Source organism: Amphibalanus amphitrite, unplaced genomic scaffold, assembly GCF_019059575.1.
Source record: "Amphibalanus amphitrite isolate SeventyFive unplaced genomic scaffold, NRLGWU_Aamphi_draft 000284F_arrow, whole genome shotgun sequence".
NCBI lineage: Eukaryota > Metazoa > Arthropoda > Thecostraca > Balanomorpha > Balanidae > Amphibalanus > Amphibalanus amphitrite.
This window is the reverse complement of record NW_024881779.1, coordinates 466,983-492,445: the sequence shown is the minus strand read 5'-3', so window position 1 is coordinate 492,445 and position 25,463 is coordinate 466,983. Positions and strand designations below refer to the sequence as shown.

The 25,463-nt window shown below is 58.1% G+C and overlaps 1 protein-coding gene across 12 annotated transcripts in view; it reads right to left on the bottom strand.

The window, feature by feature from the left end:
* LOC122387357 (probable phospholipid-transporting ATPase IA) overlaps positions 1–25,175 on the bottom strand; it is a 36,921-nt gene extending 11,746 nt beyond the window's left edge. For 5 of the 12 annotated variants that reach the window (XR_006257561.1, XM_043377465.1, XM_043377468.1 and 2 more), the window contains exons 1-12: positions 20,279–20,897; positions 19,838–20,046; positions 13,504–13,602; positions 8,646–8,806; positions 8,245–8,442; positions 7,206–7,483; positions 6,620–6,729; positions 5,237–5,452; positions 3,301–3,433; positions 2,556–2,707; positions 1,247–1,432; positions 360–497 (exon numbers count right to left, since the gene is read on the bottom strand). Coding sequence is in view for 10 of the 12 variants with exons in the window: in XM_043377465.1 (XP_043233400.1) it covers positions 360–497; positions 1,247–1,432; positions 2,556–2,707; positions 3,301–3,433; positions 5,237–5,452; positions 6,620–6,729; positions 7,206–7,483; positions 8,245–8,442; positions 8,646–8,806; positions 13,504–13,602; positions 19,838–20,046; positions 20,279–20,417 (2,019 nt within the window). In the remaining 2 variants the exon portion in view is untranslated. Of the gene's footprint in view, positions 1–359; positions 498–1,246; positions 1,433–2,555; positions 2,708–3,300; positions 3,434–5,236; positions 5,453–6,619; positions 6,730–7,205; positions 7,484–7,783; positions 7,801–8,244; positions 8,443–8,645; positions 8,807–13,503; positions 13,603–19,837; positions 20,047–20,278; positions 20,898–23,384; positions 23,698–24,538; positions 24,659–25,142 lie in introns of those variants that run through there. The other 7 variants (XR_006257562.1, XM_043377471.1, XM_043377474.1 and 4 more) reach the window with 5 other exon arrangements.
* Positions 25,176–25,463: the final 288 nt, after the last annotated feature.

Here is a 25,463-nt window from a genome sequence, read left to right as displayed (position 1 = left end):
TAACAAATTCTGAACGAGTTCGTGTCGCAGCGACCAGGATGTCATGTCGAATCGGTCCGGGACATTCCAGGAGCGCCGAGTAATTTACCGGACGGCCCGGCAGTCGGCAGTCGGTACCATTGATTTACCCGCCGCCCCGACGCCGTCCATAATTAACTGTTATTCCGTGGCCGGGCCGCGGTACACTCGGTCCAACCCACCTCGCTTTGGGAGTTTGTGCTCTAGTCCAGCTTGTCCTGGAGTTTGTCCCCGATCTACCTCACCTTGTCCTGGAGATTGTCCCGGTCTACCCCACCTTGTCCTGGAGTTTGTCCCGGTCTAGCCCACCTTGTCCTGGGGTTTGTCCCGGTTTAACCCACCTTGTCCTGGAGTTTGTCCTCGATGGCGGTGGCTCCCAGCAGTACCAGGTTGGTCTCGATCAGCCGGGCGGCGTCCTCGACCTTCTCCTCGCGGCACTGAATGGCCGTGGACGCCTTGTGGTAGGTCTCCTGCCACTCCTGAGGGACGGACAATAAGGATCACATCACACTGAATGGCCGTGGACGCCTTGTGGTAGGTCTCCTGCCACTCCTGAGGGACGGCAGTACCACAGTAAGAGGCACGTCACACCACTCCAACCAGCCAATCATTGAATGGCATAGAACCATTGAAATAAAAACCCGGCAGCCGCCAGTCTGGGACAGTTATTGAGCTGCCGTGGGAGGTTCTCAGAGCTCAGTACTGGAGAGTCTCCCTGAGCCAGCGGCCCGGAGAGGGTGTCCACCGGCGGGTGTTCCGTGAGAGCCGACACGGGGCGAGTACACACACCATTAACAAGGCGGCACCCGACACCGACCAGCTCGACCCCTCCCCTCTCCTCCCTGTGGCCTCATCAGCGCCGCCGGCACCGGGGGCTCTGCCCGCCCCTCCGCCTCCCAGTCCCCGCCCACTCCTCCCACCCGCCTCCCGCCTCCCCCGCGTCCCTCCCGGTTACCTTGTACTCCTGCTCGGGTATATCCGCCACGGCCAGACACAGCGTGCGCAGGCCCTCCCTGTCCCTCCTCTATCCCTTCCCTCCCGGTTACCTTGTACTCCTGTTCGGGGATGTCCGCCACGGCCAGACACAGCGTGCGCAGGCCCTCCCTGTCCCTCCTCTATCCCTTCCCTCCCGGTTACCTTGTACTCCTGCTCGGGGATGTCCGCCACGGCCAGACACAGCGTGCGCAGGCCCTCCCTGTCCCTCCTCTATCCCTTCCCTCCCGGTTACCTTGTACTCCTGTTCGGGGATGTCCGCCACGGCCAGACACAGCGTACGCAGGCCCTCGCTGGCGAACTCAGCCAGGTGAGAGAGAGTGTCGTCCTTGTAGCGCGGGTCGCCCAGTCTCTCGTAGATGACCGTGTCGGCGCCCTTACACATTAGCTGAATCCGGCCGTTCGGCTGACGGATTATCACCTGAGCGGAGCGGGGGAACCGGTCAGGTCAGGTCAGGGAAGGTCAGGGAAGGTCAGGTCAGGTCACCATACACGGCGAGGTTCGGGGCAGCTGGTCGCAGGCGGGAGCCGCGGGACTGTGCCGATATGATTGCGGCTGGAACCAGACATCTGGAAAGGCATGAATTCCAGAAAACAGGCTTGGAGATGAAGCAAAGTTGATTGTCCAATTTACAAGACAGCGAACAGCAGCTAAGCATGAATAATGCAGCTTCATAACTACCTGTCACACGTGTCCCAGATTCATGAATTGTACACCCACTGAGGGGCCTGGCTTCCCAGTAAAACCGACTAGAGCTATCCTATTCCCAGTTGTGCATAATATCGACCCCGCCACAGACAGGCGGTTATCTCGGTTCTAGTCGGCCGCCGTGTCCCATTGGCCGTCTTTGATGTCAGTTCCGCCCGCCCCAGGTGTACCGGTGGCGGCCAGCGGGTGCGCCAGCTGCGGCCGACGGTCAATCACGAGCACGGCCACAGGTGGCACGGCGCCGGTCCGCGGGCACGCGCGGCGCGTCTCACAGGCCACAGCCGGCGGCCGGGGCAGACTTCAATACATTCCCAGACAGTCAGCGGCCCGGACAGACTTCGATACCCTCCCAGACAGCCGGCGGCCGGGACCGACCTCAATACCCTCCCAGACAGCCGGCGGCCCGGACAGACTACGATACATTCCCAGACAGCCGCCACAGCTGCATTCCAAGCCAGCCATTCCCACACAATAGTCACTGCCATAGAATTATAGAATCCCACACAGCAGGGAGCGGATCTGGCTGATTTTAACGGAAGCACACATCCCACGACACAATCTTGGTCCGCTGCTATTGCCCTCACATCCGCCCCCCTCCCCCCACGGAGAACCCGAGTTACCCACAGTGCTGCCTCTCCCCAGCTGCCACCGTCCCACACAGAGACATTCGGAATTCCCCGGAGAGCCCGAGTTACTCCGACCTTCCCCGTCCCCTACTGACCGACATTCCCGGAGAACCCGAGTTACTCCGACCTTCCCCGTCCCCCGCCGACTGACCGATATTCCCCATAGTACCCGAGTTACCCCGACCTCCCCGCCCTCGTCCCCCACTGACCGACATGCGCTTCCTAGTGCTGGTGAACTCCAGGACGTTCAGCACGTCAAATTGCAGCAGCTGGCCGTACGCCTCCACTGAGACCGTCTGAGGCGTGCGGGTGGTGAACGTGAACCCCAGCCGGCGGGCGCCCTCCACCAGCGCCCGCTCATCTGCCGGGAGAGAGAGAGAGAGGGTTACACCGACCGACCGACCGACCGACCGACCGACCGACGGCGCGCCGCTGTCGACTCCAGCAGTAACGGACACAAGTTCGCGCGTCTCTGCTGCTCCCGCCGCCGTCTGCGGGCACTAATTGAGCGCCGTCGGCTCAAAGTGAGACGGACGCCGCCCATCTGCCCCGTATCGCCGCGCGGAGTCGTCTGGCGGTGGCCGAGCAGCCATTCGGAGCGGCGGAGCGGTCCACGCGGCGCGGAGAGGCTCATTTGAGCGGCCGCCGTGCGGTCGTTAATAATGTCACTGGCGACAGTTCACGACAGGGCCGGACGCTGAGGCCGTACCGGCGTTGATTGCACAAAAGTCAGGAAATGCCAGAGAGAGTTTGGAGACGGAATGGGACGCCGAGCGGCGGTCGATCAGCTCGGCAGACGTAGCACAACGCGCCGAGACAAGACCGTCGGTAATGAAAGGTGATTAGAAAGTACAACACGTCGAGGTATTTATGCAATGAGAGTATCAACGGAGGCCTCTGGCCTGGAGAGACTGCCCCGGCGACTGACCTGGCGACCCGGCGCCGGCGACTGACCTGGGGAGGCGGCGTGGTAGACGATGGTTCCCGTGCTGCGCTCCTGCTCCTCAGGAATCACCGTATGACACACAGCCATCATCATCAGGAAGTCCTGCACGGCGTCCGGCGACTTCAGGTCCGGGTCGCGGTCCTGGGGGGAGCGGAGGGGGGGGGGAGAGGTCAGTGAGGTCATCACTAGAGGTCACTGACAAAGGCAGGCTACGGTCAGAAAACGTCTGGCGAAATGGATGTCTTCGGTGAACGCCAATTCACATCAATATGGCTGATATTTCACAGCCAGCCAAATCAAAAACTCAGCCAGGTGGCATGACGATTTAATTGAAAACGTCAATAGCATACTTAAAGCTCATTACCGCCCATCCTTTTATATCTCGCCGCAGACTCGCCTCCCCTTCCAAAGCACACTCCACTCCGCCCCACACCCACCACCACCCCACTCTGTAGGCACAGGCCCACAGAGCCGCGGCGGCGCTGACGCATGACCCACTCAGGGCTGTCCGGTCGACAAACACGGTCAGAGAGGCCACATGGCGCTCGGCGCGACTCGAGTTTCCACTTCAGCGGCAGTGGGCCGGGCCACGGACCCGTGAGAGCCCCGCACCAGACGTGGTGCAGTGGCTGACGGTCCGTCATTAGTCCATCACTTTTAGAGTCGGCTTGAGAACAGTCATACCGACGTTAAAGACAGAGATCCAGTCTGATCATCAGCGTGCATTTTATGTCAAAGTGGTGCTCTGATCTCCAATCATTTCCTGCCGGTTCATATTTCTTTCCTCTCTCACGGGCCCACATCACTCTCCTTCCGACCTATCGCGCGCCATTTTTCGCCATTTGTCATCTCCCGCACAATCACCCGTCCTTCAGATCCTCCGGCTGGGCGAACTCTGGCGTGCCATCCGTCACCCTTTTATCTGGCCTCCCGCCTTCCGTCCGTCCTTTCCGCCGCTCCTACCCTCTCCTCTCCCTCCCACCCTCTCTCCTCCCCCTCCCACCTCTCCGACAATGCGGCTCCCCGGACCACCGCGTCGGTCGGCCGGCCGTCTCCACCGGAGCTCATTCAGCCGACCACCGGGAACAGATTCCCGATCGAACACCACGCTCACCGCCGCGCCGCCCCGCTCAGTCGGAGGTACAGTCGGTGTGTGGGCCGCGGCTATTCACGTACGGTCACCACAGCACAGTGGAACGGCGCCGGCCGCTGGCGACTGTGCCATTCAAAGCGCCGACGACCGGCCGGTCATTCACGAACTGCACAGTAAATGTCAGTCGCCTGGCCGCCGTTGTTTATAAGACGCATCGTTTGGTGCCAGCCGTTTCCGTATACGAATTGACAGCCGGGGCTCTGGCCAAGGCCCTGTCCGGGGGCCCGGCAGGGTTCCGACCAGGCGCTGTCAGGCGAGGTCCCATATGCTTCATTACCAGAAGGTCCCCATCAAGTAGCCGGTGAACGGCGGTTCCAATCCTGCTCCATAATTTCACCGTCAGTTGCCCGGCATGTTATCGAAGACCGATATCGGTTAACCATCGTGAACTATCGGGTATCGATTGAGCATATTAAACCATGTACAGGTCTCGCGGGTTTTAGCGGTAGGTTTTGCACCTAGAAAATTTAGTGTACTTCAGGCTATATCTTCGTCGTCTTAAGCTTTTAAGTGTTGAAGATGCGATCGACTCGTTGGGTAACAAGCCGGCCATGATCGTGTAAAATGGCTTCATCGTAGATCGATTAGTTTCTGAGATATAACCGGAAATGTAAAAGTGCAAAACCTACCGCTTAATCTCGCGAGACCTGTACATCCAGCATAGAACGCACCATGCATTCTCAGTAGCAAACCGACAGTTTCGTTGGCGTTCAGTCCCGGCCACTGCGGCCTCCCATCCTACGTCACCAGCCCCCCCCCCCCCCACTCCGCTCCCCGACCGTTCTCCTCACCTGGAGCGCCTGCCGCAGCTCATCCAGCGAGCTGAACTTGACGCCGGCGATGGTGCACTTTTTGAACTCCATCACGTTCTGTGTGAGCGTGCCTGTTTTGTCGGTGAGCACGTATTTGACCTGCCCGAGCTCCTCGTTGAGGTTGGATGTGCGCGCCATGGCCGGAGTGTCGGTCGGCTCGTGGTACATCTCGTGGTCCATGTTGATGTAGAGCGCCTGGCGGCGGCGGGGTCGGGTCAGTGCGGTACACCTGGCGGGGCGGGATCGGGTCAGCACGGTCACACCGGGCGGCGGACCGCGGCGGCGGCGGGGCTGCGCTTTGATAGCAGTCGATATGCAGAACAGGCCCGAATTGAGTGCCCTCGCGGGGATACAGCAGGCTGGGCACAACATTTGCCGCATAAATGGCTCCACTATGATAATTTGATGTTATTTAGTAGGCTACCTGGCACCCTCCAGTCACATGCTCTGGTCTGCTATCATTAGAGACCAGATATTAGGCTTGTCAAACGGTCAGACCAGTCTGACCCGGCCGGTTAGAGGCCGGCGTTTCCAGCCGCTCCGTCTGATCTGGGCAGCAGGCACAGGCGCGGCGGTGAGAGGGCAGTGAGTGGGTGGGGGCGGGGAGGATCTGGCCACACGTCTGCCCGGGGAGGGTGTGACGTGACTTGAACGGGGAGAGAGCTATCACCATAACACGAGTACACACTACATAACGGCCGGCAACTAGGAGTAAGAACAAGAGCCCACTAACCACACTAGGCAAACCATCACACGAAGAAAATGAAAGCAACAAAAAAGAGGAAACAAACAGAAAATAAACAGGAAATGACTCGTTCAATAAGACAAGAACCTCCACACTTACTAGCGTGTAACGCGTGCGATGAGGATGGCTAGAAGAGCAGTAACAACCGGCGCAATAGCGAGGCGTTTCAGAAAGCAGGCAGCAGTTACAATAAGTCACAATGCGGGCGCAGAGTGCTTAATCTTAGTACATGTGCCTCTGTGGTAAATGAAGTCAGAAATACAAGTCAATAACGTAAAACGATATGCAGATCCGCAAGGGAATCTGCGCTCATTATTCAGTGTATGCTTATGTGAGACAGGCATTACTATGTAGGGTTTGATTGTCATTTAGTATTGTATTTATGCACAAGGTGCAGCCACCAACCTCGCTTTATCCCACTTATACGGCGGCGTGGGTTAACACGCGTGCAGACACCAGGGGCCAATTTAGCCAACCAAAAAACCGAAACCCACACAGGAGCCAGTAAGTCGGAACATGCGAACATCTAGCACAAATAAATACAAACAAGCCAAGCCACTTACAAAACCTCGAAAGCAACTAGCAAGACCTCCACTGCGGAGCAGTAGCTCACTCACCTGAATGAACCTAGCGATCTCGACTGTGACTTGTAACGATATCGGAATCAGATTATTGTATAGAATAATGAACGTCAGCAGGTTGTATCCAAAATTTACCGTAGACATTTCTGAAACAGCAGAAGCGCGCTGGAATATATGACAAAACCAAACAACAACAACAACAACAACCCGTGACGTTCAGACCAGACAAGCCTACGTACAGGACAAGGAAACAGACATTAGCCATGAATATGGCCCAATAAACCTGTATCAACACGGAAGCTCTCCATTACTATCACACAGACAAGGGCACCACCAGACACGAATAGTCCGTGTACCTTTCCGTGGACTCCTTTCTCTAATCACTCTAAGAATGACAGCCCAGACGACGAAAACAACGGGCTTCCATAACAAATACAGAAAATAATTATCCCTTCCATTGGCGCTCCATCCTCAGGTCACATTCAGCCCGGTCCTGTCTTTCGTCTATCCCCCCTCTCCCCACCCTGTCCCGTTCTCCCGCCAATGACCCCCTCAGGCAGCCTCCCCTGGCCACCCCACCCAGTCCCTCCCTGTCCCCGCCGTCCCCTGCGGCAGTGCGTACCGTCGAGTCCCAGGTACCAGTCGGTGGCCTGGTGCGCCTTGGTCCACACCTCGCTGGCCACAGCGCTGATGACACACAGCACCACCAGCAGGCCGAACAGGTAGATGATCTGCGTGTTGGTCGCCTTGTCCATAGTGCTGCGCTTCAGCGGCGCCGCCGAGCTGTTCTTCATCAGCTTGGTCTCGTGACCCGTGTAGACGGCGGCGCCAAACACCCACGTAGTGTTCTTCAGCTTGGCGCCGCGCAGCAGCAGCTGGTCGGGCCCGAGAGGCACCGCGCTGAGAGGGGAGGTCAGGGGAGGTCAGGGGAGGGGACGGGACGCAGCAGCAGCTGGTCGGGCCCGAGAGGCACCGCGCTGAGAGGGGAGGTCAGGGGAGGTCAGGGGAGGGGACGGGACGCAGCAGCAGCTGGTCGGGACCCAGAGGCACCGCGCTGGGGGAGGGGGGAGGTCAGGGAGGTCACGGGAGGGGGACACAGCAGCAGCTGGTCGGGCCCCAGATGCACCGCCCTGCGAGGGGACGTCACGGGAGGTCAGGGGAGGTCAGGGGAGGGGACGGGACGCAGCAGCAGCTGTTCGGGACCCAGAGGCACCGCGCTGGGGGAGGGGGGGGGTGAGGTGAGGGAAGCGCAGAGGTCCAGCGGGCAAAATAGTCTTGCAACGGTTGGTCGGGCCATAGGCCTTTTAGCCAATGACAGATGGAAAAGTGCATTAGAACAGCAGATTTGCATAACAATCAGATTTCAGAGAACAATGCAACTCAAGAGACAGTTGTTTTGCAATATGAACTAGATATTCATTCAAGATGCTGAATATGTTTACCGAGAACATATCACAGCGCAGACGTGCCGCGGAAATTTCGTTTGTAATCTTCTCAAATGGGATCTGTCCGGCGCGGTGACATGTTACCAGCTCTGTGCTCGGCAACAGAGACACCGCGGCGGCCAGTGACCGGCGCCCTCAGTGGCCGCCCGGCCCCGCTCCGCCCACCCCGGACTCTCTCCTCTACTCTGCATCCCGAGCAGCGCCGCCGACACTCACGTTTTGCCCGTCTCCTTGAGTGTGCCGACGAACTCGTAGAGCACCCGGTTGGGCAGTTCGCACTCCACGCTGGCACTGAGCTGGTCGAGGTCTCGCGTGTCGAGCAGGCGCGCCGTCTGCGGAAGGCCCTGGCGGATCTTCAGGTTGGTCTCGCCGTCCAGGTTGGCCGTCTCGATGTAACAGATGCTCTGCGGCTCACTGGCGGGGACAGAGAGACAGTGGTGAGAAGCAGAGCGGCGAGGAACTACAGCAGACAGCTCATGTTGTGCACTGAGCTTAGGCGGTGAATATGCGCACGATTGACGCAGTACGGAATTTTAGCCCCCGAGTTGGAGGCCCCCTCTCCCTGCGGAGGAATAAACCCCCCTCCCCGGCGGGGTCCCCGCCAGAGCCCCACTGACCTGGACGAGAGCAGCACCAGGTCGGCGGGGAAGTACTGGTCGCTGCGCACCTTGCAGATGTTGCCGACCACCACGTCTGACCAGCGCTTCCACTGCCAGTTGTGGTGGTCGAGCACCTCCACCTGCCGGCTGTTGATCTCGTCGTCGGCCCGGTGCCGCTTCTGCGGGCAGCCGAGGGAGAAGGAACGGGTCAGCAGCTAGTCAGCAGGCGCGGAGGGCAGCGAACTGTGCTCTCCCTGACGATGTTTTTTTCGCAACTGTGGTGAATGCACATTTTTAAGCGCCCGACGATGTCTAGACACAATAGAAATACAGATCGGAGATAGATGGAGAAACTGCCGTAATATCACGGTAAATATAGGGACGTATACATAAGTTAAAAACAACAATGGAATGGAACAATATGATCATGGTTATACTTTTCTGTATAACAGCAAAAGCCTGACCCTTCTATGTCAATGCAATCCATTTGGTCAGTGCTATTGCCAATGATGCTCCCAATTCCAGACCATCCCATACACAAGCGCATTACAGCCACCGATAAATGTCACTGGCCGGTGCCACACCCGGCGCTATGGCCCGGCGGCGGGGGTCGACAGCCGTTATAGCTTCCTCTCAGCGGGGCGTCCATCCCCGCCGACCAAACGACCGTGGCCGACACGCACCGGCAGTCGGGGAAATCGATCCGTGTCCAACACACGGCAGAGTCATCGGCGCTGCCGGCCACAGGCACATTTTCCGGATCATTTTCCTCGCACTTCCTGTGCATTATGCAAATGACGATAATCGCAGTACATTGCCGAGTGTACGAGTATGCCGTGCAAATACGGCATGTTTTGGCTATTTCGATCACAATGTGTTTTCACAGTTTTCTTTCCGCTATTTGTCCTGAGAAAGAGCGTGACACTGCCAAGTCGGTCGCTGGACTATGAGCGCCGTGGACCTGGTTAACGCTCAATCTTCAGCTTAGCCCAGAGCATAAAACCGGGTTACACCGTGCAGACACGGGGATATTGCTATCGACCCAAGGCAACCGAAAATAAACACACCCCGACGAAATCTACACCAACAAAAACACAACACCTGTTCTTGCATGTATTGCTCACAGTCACACGTCAGGAAAAGGCTCCGGCTCGAAGCTACGTTAGTCTTCCCTGTACTACCACAAACGAGTTTGAACAATGGAAGCGTTCGAGTAAAATAACAAAGGAGCTCCTTTGAAAAGTCCGGTCGACGGCCGGTGTGTCAAACTCGGCAGGAACTGAACTCTGCCCACCCGGCTGGACGGATCTTCCAGGAGCCCGGAGTCAGGAGTCGGGAGTCCGGAGCCCGAGTCCGGAGTCCGGAGCGTCCGGAGCGGTCCGTAGAGAGGAGGCCGCCCGTCCGGAGACACCGTATGGTATCGACCGGCGGCCGAGCGGACCGGGTGCCGCAGACCGGAGCCGCCGGACCGTCTCCGCTGTAGGACGGGCCGAGAGCGGCCGATATAGACGGATAGATGGACGGGCGGGCCCGGGCCACGGCCCCTCTGACTCACTGGTCAGTCACATGAGAGGCCATCGACCCTCCGCGTGACCCAGTGACATAAAGTAAATGGCTTCCGATAAATGACGGACAATCTGTGGAAGAAGTCCTGAAATGGCGAGAATTTTACCGATCCATCGTCAAACAATATGGTCACTCTGGGAAATGGCTTCCAATTTCCCTAAGCTCGGTTATTTGTCAGCGCTGCAATCAAATGTTCCGTCGTTTCACTTCAAAGTGAAAAATTTCGTCGGTTCAGCTCTGAAGTACTACATTGGCGGAGCAGTCCCTTTGAAGCACAAGCCCGCCGCCCGCCCAGTGCAGTCTGTCTCAGGACCTCACGGTACCCGCTCGGATCGTTCCCGCCTGGTGGCGTGACCTATAGCCGCCACAAAGCCGGCGGTGGCGCGGCGCGGCCGGCGCCGGTCGTTCGGCGGGCCGCGGCTGTATTTCGGGAGCCGGCCGTGAGTGGCGGCGCCGGCCGTATATAACCAGGGCGGGGTCCCGGCGGGTCGGGCCGGTGTGGTCCCAGGTGGGGCGGCGGCGGGGGCGTGGTCCCCGGTCAGACGGCACGGCGGTGCCAGACACTGTTACATCAGCGGTCGGCCCGTCGTCGGCCACCCGGCCGCCGGCCGTCACCCGAATGACCACGCCCAAACCACGGGGAGAGGGAAGGGGTCAACAGAATATGACCACGCCTAGACCACGGGGAGGGGCGGGTCGGCGGCACAGACAATGGGCAGAGGGGTCACCCGTAGACAACAGGGCAGTCCAGGTGATAGACTTTCCCAGACAACATATAGGAGCACCCGCATACAACATAGCAGCCCGAGATATAGTTCTCCGTGACCCGGCCTGCCACCGACCCTCCGTGACCCTTTGGTCAGTCTGCCTCTGACCCGCTGCTGCCGCCGGGTACCGTGCCGTGACCTGGAACAGTTTCCACACCGACCCGACCCGTATTACCGCTCCATTAGGGCGGGCCGGCGACCGACACCGATCTGCTATTGGCCAGTGACGGGGCGCGGCGGCCGGCCGGCACCCGCGGGATGACTCAGACACCCCGGGGACCGGCCGCGCCGGACCGGGCCGGACGGTGGACAGCCGACCACAACGGGACAGAATAATACCCAGTGCGGGCCATTTACTGGTCGGTATGCTCATTGCCCAGAATGCTCGGATTTCTGACGGATTGACAAAACACTTTTTTCTGCTTTGGAAGCACGACGACAAACTGTAAGTTTAGTCTAAAGTGTAATATGTAGTGGTGTGACAAAGGGGAAACCAAAGTAGCTACTGCAAACGTTTAACCGAAACATCAGTATTTTTTTCTTTAGCCCAGTTCCCCCAGGACCGAGGCGAAAAGAATACCTAACACATAAACCCGTCCGTGGGAGTTGACTAGCACTTTGCGTGTAATGACATCACGGCAACCTGCGTACAGTGAACCGCAGACCGAGCACAGTGCCTCGTAACGATTCCCCGCACAAAGACGGGTGGTGTATCGAGTTCCGTTCGCGGAGAGTGATGACGCGTCAAAATGTCCCGGCTGAGGTGAGGCGGAGAATGAGGCGTCATGTCTGGTCTGACGCCACCTTATGACACGGTTCCGTCACTACCCGCTCTCCACCTCCTTCTGCCGACGACCCCGCCCCCCCCCCCCCTGAGGCTATCATCCTCCCGACACTCCGGCCATCATCGGCTCAGCCGGGCTTACGAATATCGCATTCCCCCACATAGCCGGGTCGTATATCCCGGAGCGCCATTATGCGAGCACCACTTGTTGACTTCCCGTTCCTCCTCCTCTCTGTCACTCTACCCCGCCATCCCTCTCCTAGTGGTACCCCTGGCACCGCTGCCAGAACACAGCGCGGCACCGTTAGAACAGATATGGAACACGAACTGCCGGAGCCGGCCGGCACGCCGCGCCAGTTGCAGACCAGCAGATTATGTACCCAGGCACGGTCCCGGGCCGGCGACAGGCCGCTTTCATCCAACCACACTCGACAGACTTTCATCCAGAGACGTACTTTCATCCCGTCACAGGCGTTCATGCCGTCCCAGACTTTCATCCAGTCACGGGCTTTCATCCGGTCACAGCCGACAGACACGTGCACTGTCCGTGATCAGCGGTACAGCGGGGTAACGGCCGGCGGCCCGGTCCCCGGCGCCGGCCACAGAGCAGCACACAGGGCGGCCCTGGCCTGATTCACTGGAATGTAGCCCGACCGCATGACCAGCTATGGGCTAGAACACGGCCTCAACAACACATCAACGGCGGGGCATGCGAACTGGCGCCAGCGCAGCCTCCCACGGCGGGGCATGTGGGGTGGCGTCAGCCAATGTTCCGTGACATGGACCAGTGAGATAGACCAGTTCACGGGGAAGCCAGCAGCCGACGGGGCCTCTGAACATACCACAAACCATGCAAAGACTATCTCGTTGAAAGGAACAAGGCGTTTTAACATCAACATCTCTCACTCCTACAGAGACAACTGAAAGACGTGATGGCTTCGATCTGTTCGTGTCTGCCAACCGGTGTCGTCTTATTTGCCCATCCGTGCCCGTTCAGTAGCGCCCGACAGGTCCGACCACCGCCAGTCCCCCCTCCCGGCGCTCGGTCCGGCGGCACTCACCCAGTCCCCCCTCCCGGCGCTCGGTCCGGCGGCACTCACCCAGTCCCCCCTCCCGGCGCTCGGTCCGGCGGCACTCACCCAGTCCCCCCTCCCGGCGCTCGGTCCGGCGGCACTCACCCAGTCCCCCTCCCGGCGCCCGGTCCGGCGGCACTCACCCAGTCCCCCCTCCCGGCGCCCGGTCCAGTGGCACTCACCCAGTCCCCCTCCCGGTTCGGCGGCACTCACCCAGTCCCCCTCCCGGCGCCCAGTCCCACAGCACTCACCCAGTCCCCCCTCCCGGCGCTCGGTCCGGCGGCACTCGCCCAGTCCCCCTCCCGGTTCGGCGGCACTCACCCAGTCCCCCCTCCCGGCGCTCGGTCCGGCGGCACTCACCCAGTCCCCCCTCCCGGCGCCCAGTCCAGTGGCACTCGCCCAGTCCCCCCTCCCGGTTCGGCGGCACTCACCCAGTCCCCCTCCCGGCAGCACTCACCCAGTCCCCCTCCCGGCGCCCAGTCCCACAGCACTCACCCAGTCCCCCCTCCCGGAGTTCAGTACGACGGCACTCACCCAGTCCCCCTTCCCGGCGCTCGGTCCGGCGGCACTCACCCAGTCCCCCCTCCCGGCGGCACTCACCCAGCCCTCTCCCCCTCCCGGCACTCACCCAGTCCCCCCTCCCGGTCCGGCGGCACTCACCCAGTCCCCCTCCCGGCGGCACTCACCCAGTCCTCTATGAACTCCTTGACGGCCGATATGGTGAGGATGCACACCAGCGGCGTCAGGGTGGTGTACTTTCCCGTCGGAGACACGTCCGGGATTTGCTGCAACAGAGGGGAGGAAAACCGTCAGTAGGGGCCGGATCAGGGAGGGGGGGGGGCGTCTGATGGGGCAGCATGCCGGTCGGGACAGAGGCGAGAGAAGGAAGTTCCGTCCGTCCGTCCGTCCGCTGAGACAGATCTGGGCAGCAGTAATCGGACGGCCGGACGACGGACCCACACCAAGCTGCTGGCGGCGGCCGGACAGAGTCGCTCCACAGGGTTCACAGGGTCCGTCGGGACGGAGCAAAGAATGGGAATCGAAGCAGTACCAGGGAAAATGTGTCAACTGTCAACTGTATTGATCGGTGCCACCTGCATGGAACAGTGTGACGACTTCTTCAACAAACGCGTGTAAAATACATTCGGCTTGGTGCCTGATGTTGGCATAGCGCACTAATTCAGAGGCCAGCCTCGACTACACAGTAAATATTTCAGCACAATGAAAAATTTCAAGCGAATTCGGCAAAACGATGTACAAACATTGACCTGGCACAGAAATACCCCGCCCGCACCATCGGCCTGACGCCTTTCGACCGACGGACAGACGAGCGACCGGCCGCCGCGCCGGAGTGAGCGGAGGGAGCGTTCGATCAGCGACCAGCCGGCGGCTGTCGGCGCCCCAGACGGTACGGTACGGCGGGCCGGGACTCTGCTCCTCAGCGCAGTTCACCCCGCCGAGCGGAGAGGAGAGGAACACCTGCTCCCCGCTGGGAGCGCAATGGCACAGCGAGCTGCCGGCCGGCGCCGGCGTCTAGAGTGGAACTTATTGGAACAATGCAAGATTCAAACACTGAATCATGGAGAACTTTATTGCGACAAAGTCACGGTTGATTATATTTTGCAATTTGCATGTCTTGCAATCCTGCTCAATTCCTGGACGCATCCCCTAGTCCTCGACAGGGAACCCTGTCAAGGCAGCGCACCCGGACCCTGTCCGAGTGGGCGTGACCAGTCCGCTCCGCTCCATGGTTGCTCCATGAGAACTGCCGGCGGCTCGCCATGACCAGGCCACCGTGACTCAGCAGTCGGGACCGTCAACACACGGGGAGCCACACGGGCTGACTAATGCTCCACCCCAACGGAAACCCTCCTAGGCCCGTGACCGATTATACCAGTCCGATTACGTGACTCACATCCGAGACATTCCGAGGCCTCATACCCCGTGTCTGATTCAGAGACGCCCGTAGCTTAGTCCGAGACGCCCGTACCTGAGTCTGAGACGCCCGTATCTGAGCTTTAGAAGCCCGCATCTAATTCAGGGACGCCCGTATCTGAGTTCCGGACGCCAGTATCTGAGCCCGAGATGCCCGTATGTAATTCCGAGACACCCGTGCCTAATTCAGAGACGTCCGTACCTGATTCCGAGACGCCCGAATCTGATTCCTGGACGCCCACCGGCGGCATCCCAGCGATTGGTGGGCCGCCCGCCGGCGCCGCCGCCGCCGCCCCCACCAATCAATAAGAGAGCCACCGGAGGCTAGCCGGCGCCCGGAAGTGGCCGGAAACACGGCCGGGCGCGCACCATACCGGGACCGGCACCGGTACCGCAGGGTGGCGACCTACCGGCGGAGACGGGCCCGCCCGGCCGGGAGCGAGGTCCCGGCGGAGGGCACAGGGCCGGGTACGGTGCGCAGGTAACGTACTCATCATACAGAGGTGATTTGATACATAAACACGCAGTCTGCGACTCAGTCGGGGACCGAGATAAGGTCAAGATAGCATGCCGCCGATTGTCGGGTAATGCCACATCTGTCACCGGATGTAACAACACCACACCATCGAAGAGTCACCAACCACGTTATATCAGTGAGGGTATTCCTTTACTGGGGTCATATTCTAAGGTTGCCCGTCCACTCAGCGTGAATCCCCACATAAGCCCGTCATCATGAGGGTGCCTCAGGAGATTAACCACAACTGCTATTATAGTCTCTCGACTCTAGTCTTCTTCTAGTCAAGCTCTCCTAGTTTCTCGCGCGCATTGGGCGACAGACAGCACTTTATGTCCATCCTACAGACTGAACCCAAGACTGAACCAAAAGTAAACCGACTGAACCAAGATTCTTCAGGAACATTACATATTCTGAAACCCGGAACCGACTATTCGCAGGCGGTATTCCCTGCCAGTTGAATGGAATATTAAACATAAATAACACACGCAGCTCATTTATCCGACCTTATTTCACCGATCCATTTTGATTTCAGAACACCACCTTATGGAGGCAGGTATGAAAAAGGCCGACACCGTCCGCGGCGCAGACGGCTGTGTTCGCCAGCTGATAAATGACGTCATTAGTGCAGAAGCCGGCTGCCGTGGCCGCGGGCACTGCCGCCACGGGGAGATATACTTCAACAACAGTGGAACCGGGTCGGACTGGGACGACTGACGCCCCACTGACCGCAGCCGCCGGCCCCGGCCCAACTCCCAGAGCACCGTTAGCCTGGCAGCGGCTGGCAGCGGCAGCGGCAGCGGCAGCGGCTGGCAGCGGTACCGGTACCGGTCCAACTCCCAGGGCACCGTTAGCCTGGCAGCGGCTGGCAGCGGCAGCGGTACCGGTCGCACGGCGGCAGGAATGTCTCAGCTGCGGAGAACCGCTAATATGGCAAGTGCAACATCGCTTTTGGAATCAGTCATTGAAGCACGCGATCTACACGAATGCTGCTGCGCAGTTCAAACATGCGTGATTACTGTGATTAGACTGGTCAAAAGTCTACTGTCTGCTGCGGATCCACCGACAAGTAGGTACCGCCGACTGCACCTCGCGGCAATGACGGCGGGGCGGAATTTTACCTGAAATGTTTCCTCGTCACCACGGCCGATCTGCAGGATTCCATAGCGCCCGGTCCGGCCCGGCGCGGGCACCACATACCGCCAAAGCCAGCCTCCTTAGACAGCCTGCCGCGCCTGAGACCACGGGATCAGAAAGACGGTCCAACTCCGGGGAAAGTCGCCGGGAAAGATCCGGAAGTCTGCGGCTGAATGGCGGCCGGTGGACGGACGGCCGATCCGTCTGATCTGGGCCCGGCGTCTCACGGTCCGGCGGTGAACGCGGCCTCATGCGGCTCCCCGGCCACGAGGTGGTCTCGGCGAGTTCCAGCGAGTACTGAGCTGCAACGGTACACCGCGATATACTTTACAAATCGCCGGGAATACGGGGCTTGTGGCAGACAATTCAACACCCGACGATAGATAATGAAAAAGTATAGAGAGCGTAGTAAGTATAGAGAACTACATCTGTATCTGTAGGTATAGAGAGCGTGCATGTTTCGATCTGAAGACTGGCATTCAATAATGGACCATAATCACCCGGCATTCCATGCCACGAAAAGACGGCAAACATGAGAATGGTTTCTTGAACTAGTTTGACAATGAATAGAAAAAGGCATCTCGCTCGCTCGAATATATCTCGAGCATGAGTCATTCCCATTTCCCAGGCATTTGACCTGCCCGGAGTCAGCAATGACCCTGCGTATTGCCTCATGACTGTTTCAGTGAAGACGCTGCTACCCATATTCTGCACACAGACACAGATCGCCGGTAAAGGACAAACGGGTCAGTCGGGTGTGCCTGAATGACAGCTTCAGCTTGTTGAGATTCACGATTCTCACCTCGGGAGGGAGCATAAGATGACCTTTGTCCCCGCGTTCACCATGGTAGACGACACGACATCCTGGTATAACGTCAGCCGCCAGTGTCGCTCTCTAGTGCGATGGCGGCTGGCGCAGTGGATATACCGGCCTAGACCACTGCTCCGTTTTCATGTAACTGCTATGTAACACGTGCGACGTGCATTATGCTGGCATGCGATGCCTTTGCAATGCAAAGTCCGGCCGGTCCCGGAGTCCTGGAGCCCCGAGTTATCCGAGTACCGGATGGCTGGGTACAGTCCCCCCCCCCCCCCCCCCGGAGAGGCCACGAGGGAGGGACATGAACAGCACCGGATTGCACGGTATAGAGCTGAGCCGCTAAGTACCGCAGGTGCAGACTGTGTCTCCTCCCCCACCCCACCCCCACACACCTCCCCACCACGCGGCGGTGGGCGGCTGACCGCGGCAGGTGCCGGGAACGGTCGATCGTCCACCTGCGGCCCTCCGTGGGGTATCCACCACCGCGGACATGCCGAACCGTGGGACGCGGGGCGGACACGGCATCTGCTGGGCTGCCGGGCCTGGACACTGGACTGTGGGCAGGCTGGTCTGTGCACTATCCACCGTTCAGTGACAGACGACTCACCACACTGTAACTATATCTGTAACTGCATTTTGCAAAGCACATTCAGGTTACACTGGTTCTTGACGCCGAAAGGGATCGTCATCAGGAGGCCCTCGAACTCCGCGACCCCACGTCTGACGACCCCTCAACCTGCGCCAACGAGCTGCTGCGCCGTGGGCGGGAGCGTCACCTCCCCGGAGGGAAGGTCAGCCCGGCCTCTGGGGTCAACGCGGTAACAATGACCGTGTAGGTGGGGAGTCCCCACACGGGGGGCAGCTGCATCCGACCGTCCAAACACACGTCAGCTCCTCCCCTCCCCCCCCACCTGAGGGTGCAGAGGGTCCGGCCGGTGAGGCCCATCAGACAAACACCAAACCAGTCCCAGGGTCCGCTTCAAAATCCTTGCACTCCCATTGGCCAGTGCAGGGCGTGTGGTCGTTTAAAATCAACAACTGCGGCCATGATTCATGGAACGGCTCGGCGAACACCGCTCCACCAGTGCATGCAACTGCGCGGCAGCTGCAGCGCAGTTACAAACAAAGCACTGCATCTGTAACGATGGGAGTCAACGGCCGGGTTATCGCATCGCGCCGCTGGGCAAATGCAAATACATGATCATGATGATTATTCCCGGCAAGATATGGGGATTGTCACTTCGAACGATGGGCGTTCGGTCGCAGGACGGGAGTCCCCTGAACCTCGCCTCGGGTGGATGTCTGATCGGGACTGAGGCGGCTCGGTGGTCGGTGGCAACGGTCGGTCCGAGCCAGAGTCTGGCTCTGCACCCTACGTCCGCCGGGCTTGCTTGCGGCGGTGCTGCAGCGGCCGCGGAGGCGTCCGGGACCAATTAACCGCGCCGCGCCGGCCGGCTGGTGAGTCGATAGACGCCCCATCATCTCCTCAGTGGGGCACCGAACCGCGCCGGCGAAAAACACCTCCCGACAAACCGTGGGCGCCCCGGCGGAAATCTCACGGCGCGCCGATATATCGACAGCCGGGGGCCATTTCAACAACACAGCTTTTTGTTGTTACGGGAAGGAGCTTCAAAGCAGCCCAATATGCGGTCGTTATCGGTTCTCTCACTAGCAATCTGAAGGGAAATGATTGGGTCAGACAGCAGAGTAGAACAGTTAGGTGAGAAGCAGGACGTAAACAGGGATGGCCTTGAGCCTATCGACACTAAGGTTGTCAGGGAATAAAATATATCGGCTTCTTTATCGTCCAAGCAATATAGTTAGTGGAGGCATTGATAGGTCCTAACTGACAGACAGCATATCCAATAATCTGTGTATTTTCACGCTGCATAGATTTATGACCTCTCACTCGCCAGTATCAGCCTGGAACTTTATAATGATCCAAAAGTCAATAACAAGCTCAATCAAGGACGTATGATGGCATAAATTGAAGTAATTGACGTAGCATAAAACCTACAATAACGGTCAATAAGTGAGAGACCGGGAAACTTTCGGTGTATGAGATGGATAAAACCGGAGCGAGGCGAGGCGGTGGATCGGACGAATCATGTAAAAAAACATTTGCAATTCGTCATTGACGGAAATCACAAACAATACTGGGAAAACATGGAAATTTGCAGTGAACTCAACAAATCACTTAGATGTGAAAGCTGTACTGTGCTACCTTGTGTCAAAAAAACAAAATCAAACAAAAGCTTTAGGACAGACTACACCAGCAGAGAAAACAAAGATTTCAGTTTCTAATTTTGCACGATAATAGCCACCGATCGGATGTTGCCTTATGCCTACCTCTGATGTAATTCCAATAATACAATTTTCTAACATTGTGTTCGATCGATCACAATGAAAGACGTTTATTGTGAACCTATCCATCCCTGTCAGACGTATTTTACCATTCCTCGCTGTGCACCACCAAAACACTGCGGAACTGGCCGAAACTGGCCGAAACTATCCGAAACTGACCGGAACTGACCGGAACTGGCCGAAATTGACCGGAACTATCCGGAACTGGCCGGAAACTATCCGAAACTGAGGGGAACATTCCCTCACTGACCTGCAGCAGCGCGATGAACAGGAAGAAGATGTTCGAGTAGCGCCGGAACTGCTCGAACAGAAACTTGGGCAGGAAGGAGAACACGCTGTACTTGGCCGTGGTGATGGAGTTGGACATGCACTTGTTGGGCGGCTGCTCCTTGTTGATGTAGACGGTGCGCGACTCGGGCACCTCGGGGGCGCCGGTAGCCACCGAGCGCGAGTCCTCATCTGGAGACGGCCGGGGGGGGGGGGGGGGGCGTCACACAGGGTACACGGAGGATACGTAGGTACACAAAGGAGGTAGGTGCTCGTAACATTGTATGGTGGGAAACGGGCGAAACGTGTGGAAAACACAGCACTCAAATACGTAAAAGAATAACACATCAATGTAGGTCTATACGTCTAGTTGACAAAATGCAGCAGGTATGGAGGGTACGGGTGGGGGGGGGGGGGGACTCACGGCTCTCTGCTGGCGTATCAGCGCACTCGTCTGCACTAGTCACCGAAACACTGCGAAAGGACCACACGTGCCGGGCCGTGTCGCGCACACTGTGCAGCAGAGGCGACAGGCACCAGCCAAACAACTGTAACTTGGGCATTTTGGGACACCGAGCGACGGTCCGGAGCAGAGAGCAGGTCAGGTCAGGTCAGGTCACGTTAGATCAGGTCAGGTCAGGTCAGGTCTCGTTAGATCAGGTCGATCGAGCGAGGTTAGGCAATTCTCCTCTCACGATGCTGAAGCTTGCTGCCTTTAAATATACGTCACCAGAGTAAATGGTTATTTTCGCACGATTTTAATGAACTTTATACTCAGCCCAGCAATATGCATAACCAAACAACGGAAAGCAAGCGTCGTTCAGTTCCTGACAGGCCGGATACCAATATGCACGCTCAAGTCACACGGCGGCGGCGCGGCAGGCCCGGGCGCGGGGCTCGGACCGACTGTGCAGCCCCGCCGTCCGCGGTTGGCCGCGGCCCGCCGGCTGACATCAGCCCATGAGACCGCAGATAGCTGCCGGGCGCGAATAAACAGCGGGCCATACCGCCGCGGTCCCAAAGTCGCCCAGTGGGGCGGTGGCGGCCGCCGGAGACGGACGGAGGCCGCCGCCGCTGGGACGAGACCTGGTGGAACGAGCTCCCAGCTGGCACAGACGGGTAAGCAATATTCGCGACAGTCTTAGCGCAGGAGGCGTATCAAAAGGCGAATATATCGGATAGCCCTGCCGGCTAGGTCCGACATTGAGCTCTCTAGGTGTTCCAGTTAGCCGCGCTCAGCGCTGGTGTATTTCGGTCAGACAGTTATGTGTTCCCGCCAGACAGTGGTGTCCCGGTTATACAGGGCATCGTCTAACAGTGCCCTTTCAGAGGGATTCACCAGCGCTCTCTGTGGGTATCCCTGTTAGACAGCGCCGCTCTCCGTGGGTGTCCCTGTTAGACAGCGCCGCTCTCCGTGGGTGTCCCTGTGACTAGACAGCGCCACTCTCTGTGGGTGCCCTCGCTGTTAGACAGCGCCGCTTTCCGTGGGTGTCCCTGTTGGACAGTTCCGCTCTCCTCGGGTGTTCCGAGCAGTAGGTCCGATGCAGAGCTGATGCCGACCGTCCAGTCCGGTCCACTGGCCGCGATAATTGGCTGTCTGCGTCGCGCTGAGCGGGGAGGGGGGGGGGAGGGGACTGAACAGCCGACCGGAGGCGCCCCTGACCGGGACAGGTGGGGGGGGGGGGGGGGGGGGCAGTCGGCCGGGACGGCGCCTCCCAGATAAATCGATGACTCAGTTATGAATGCACCTCTCCGGACCCATCTGACTCGCCACCGGACTCAGAGGCTGCGCACGTAAAGCAAACGAGCCGCCCGTCTCCCAGCAACGCACAACGTTCACTGATTGGCATTCGGCACCAGCTAAAAGTGACGTCATCTGAGGGAAGGAAGACGGAGCGTCCTTCCCCGCCCCGCCATCTTCAGTGGGATCGGCTCAGCAGACCACTACCTACCAAAGCGATAGATACTGACAATCATCGAACATGTTTACCGGGGCGAGTTCTTAACAGAAAGAATCTGAATAGCACTGCAGGATGCCTTATTGATGCCTACAAACTTTAATTTAGCCGCGCCTGGAATCAGAGCTTTTCAAAGGAGGCATTCGTACCCAAAGAATGACGGTGAATAGGCCACAACAAATAGCAACAGGACTGGAGTAATCAATGAATTCCATTGAGGTCAGAATCTGGAACCCTTCCAACAAAGGCCACCAGAGATTCAGTCCAGATGACGGCGTGAGGCCACGGACACGGAGATGGGGAATCGTTAATTTGATACACGGGGTTCCACCACCCGAGCGACGAGCCTGTACGGATCCAAATGGTGAATGTTGAGAGTGCTGGCTGTGTGTTGTGCTATCAACTCTGTTCAACTGCCCACCCACCGTACACGCACCTTTATCATTTGGGGCGTTTTCAGAGGTCGTGCAGACTGCAGCAACCCTCCCATGCACGGCCAGTCACGCACCTGAGATTGGACACGCACGTGCTGACAGCCGCCCGCTGCTGATCGGTCAGTTACCGTGGTGAATGGACGAGGGTAACGAGACACTGACCCCGTCCTGTCTCCCCCACAGTTCACCGTTCATAGCAGCCGGGCCGTGACACCTGCCGGGCTGTCAATGATCAGTGAATAGGTAGAGCGTCGTTCCACGGGAAGGGACGAAGACACTGAATAGGCACTTTATACGGAATCCGTAATGCGGTTGGTTCGCGGGGAGTTTCCCATTGTTCGCAGACTGGGTCGATAAGCAGCAATACCTTGAACCCATGGCGGCGGAGGCTCAATGTCCGACCATTGTGAAACAGACTCCCGCGGCGATGCCACCGACCCGTATCGAATTCCCACCCTGGCACCACTACCAGCGGCGACCACAGACCCATCCCCTACCCGGGCGACCACAGTACCCACCCCAACCCGGCAGTGTGGTGCCTACTACCCCCGTACCCCGCCCACAGCCCGACTGACGGCAGCGCGGCGGCTCACGTCTGGATGTGGAGTCACGTCCGACAGTACAGAGCCGTCGACCTGACAGGTCTGCTAACGGGCCGACGCCGCAGTGACGGGCAGACACGGGCCGCAGTGACGGGCTGACACGGACCGCAGTGACGGGCAGACACGGACCGCAGTGACGGGCTGACACGGACCGCAGTGACGGGCAGACAGACACGGACCGCAGTGACGGGCAGACACGGGCCGGACCGGCGAGCCACCGGCCCGCTAAAACTGCTCTGTGCAGCAGCGTCAACAGAGCCAGCCGATAGGCACGGCAATCCCACTCAACTGGCCCCAATCGGAAAGGTCAACAGCCGGCGGCGCGGTGACCATATGGCGGGCGGGCCGGAGGAGGCCGCGCGGCCCACAGCTCCGGCTCTGGGCCGCCGAGGTCGGGCCGGGTCTCGCAGTGCTGACGCCGGCGGGCGGCCGCCGCTCCGATTGCTGACTGACGACAATCGATGGGGTCGTGACTGGGAGGGGGAGGGGGAGAGAAACCGTGAAGCGGTGGCCGGGGTGGCGCCGCCCCTACTAACCTTTCAGCACCGTGCCAACGTTGCTCAGTTCAATGTGTTCGGACCGCATTGTGGAGCAACTGCCAGTGTCTGATCCGGTCCGACGGACGGGTCGGACGGCGCGCGGCGGCCGGTCACTGCTCGGCGCTCGGGCCGGGGAACGGGAGTGGCCGGACGCACAGACAGACGGACGTCACATTCGGGCCGCGGAGTCCTAGCAGCTTACAGCGGACGGCGGCGTCACTCCGTCACCGAGACGCCTCTCGCACTCGGCCGGCGCACCCACCCACGCACACGGACACGCACGCGCGCCGGCCGCGCACCACAGCACACTGCCGCCGCCGGCGCCCGCGGGCCGGCCGGCGGCGCGCGCACCGACTGTCGCATCGACCGCCTGTTGCCCCAGAGACATGGGCGGTGCCCCTCCCCGGCCCACGGGCGCCCCACCACCGACGACCGGCGCCGCCGTCATTACCGCCTAATACCGGCGGTTCGCCCAGCTCACAGCCGAACCAAAACTCGACGGCTCCTCAACATCAATAATCACAAGTCATATGGCTGAACGCAGACACATGTTTGCTAGTGAAAACGGTGACAATGCAGGTTAACCCGTTAAGGGCATGAACATATGGAATGCTGAAATGGTGACACCGTTGGATTTTCACGCATCGCGTGAAAGCGTGTCGCGTGACTCGTTGTTGTTGCAGTTCGGCGTCATTATATAAACAGTTCGTTGTTGTTGCAGCTCGGCGTCATTATATAAACAGTTCAGGCCCAAATGTCTTCCACGTAAATCAGTTGTTAAGATCAACAATCTCAACCTTACATGCATCGTTCTAATGGAAATGACTCGGTGGTCTCTTCGCTTAGTGCTTGTCTCAATAAACTACAACAGTGAATTACAATGAGGAACTTCTTGCATAACTGCAGTTGAGCTTATCGCAAGAACACGGCTATGCACCACACAGCAAATGCCTCCCATATGCAATGCAATGCTGAGTTACACTGTATGCCACTGTATGCCCAATGTGAGCAAGGCACATCAAAGGAACAAAATAGTTTGGGCATCTCCAGGGATAAGACCATCTGATATATACTAGGATAGCCAGATTCCCAAAAATCATTCCTCAATAAATGTAACTTGCTATCTACAACATGCTAGATCATTCACTTACTTTGCAGAGGTCCTTTGCTGAAGAACTGCTTCATTTTGTTTTAGAACATGTACTTATTGACTTATATTTCAGACATAACTGTTATTCAATCTTAGCATGTCAGCACAATTCAAACTCAGCCTGCAAATGAATATCAATATCAATATACTGATGTTAGTCCCATTCACCCAAAAACTTTGCAAGGATGGAAAATGTAAATAAGTGCTAGGTGGTGTTTTATATCATAGGATATAGGCATATTCCACCCATAGCTTGCAACATTAAACTTGAATAACACATAACATTTAGGGTGTCCTAAGGGCTGTGTCGGTGCCACACAATGTGAAGTCAAGGTTCACCTCAAATAAACCTGTGGAGATTAGAAATGACACTGTGGAGATTGAGACTCAAATAAACCTGTGAAGATTAGAAATGACACTTATCAAAACCTGTGGACTGAAAACAATGTGTACTGGGTCAGGGATAGTCAATGCCTGTGCTCTGGGCCTGAAATCCCTTTCCATTATTCAAAAAATCTTGAGCTGCACAGCCAAAAGATACACTTCAATGTAGCTCGATATATCTCAATGAAATCAATATTCCAATAAAATAGCAGCCAAAATACTAATACACTCCTAGTAAACCTCCTCGAATAAAGTTTCAACCTTTTTCCACTACAATAAACACAAAATTTTGCGCCACAATTGTCTAAGCAGGCAGGCCGTTTGTTTACGTTTCGTGTTCTCCAGCTACGATGAAGCGCATTCATGCTAGCGCAAGCGAAAATCATCACAAGATAGAAATTTGACAAAAGATCGCAGGATCTTATACGGCCTTGCGCGGGAACGGCCTTGGCGCGGGATCGATTTGGAATGAAGCGGATGGAGGGATGGAGTTATTTCTTAGTAGTTCGCTCTCTTTTAGTAAATTCCAAGACTGTAAGTTC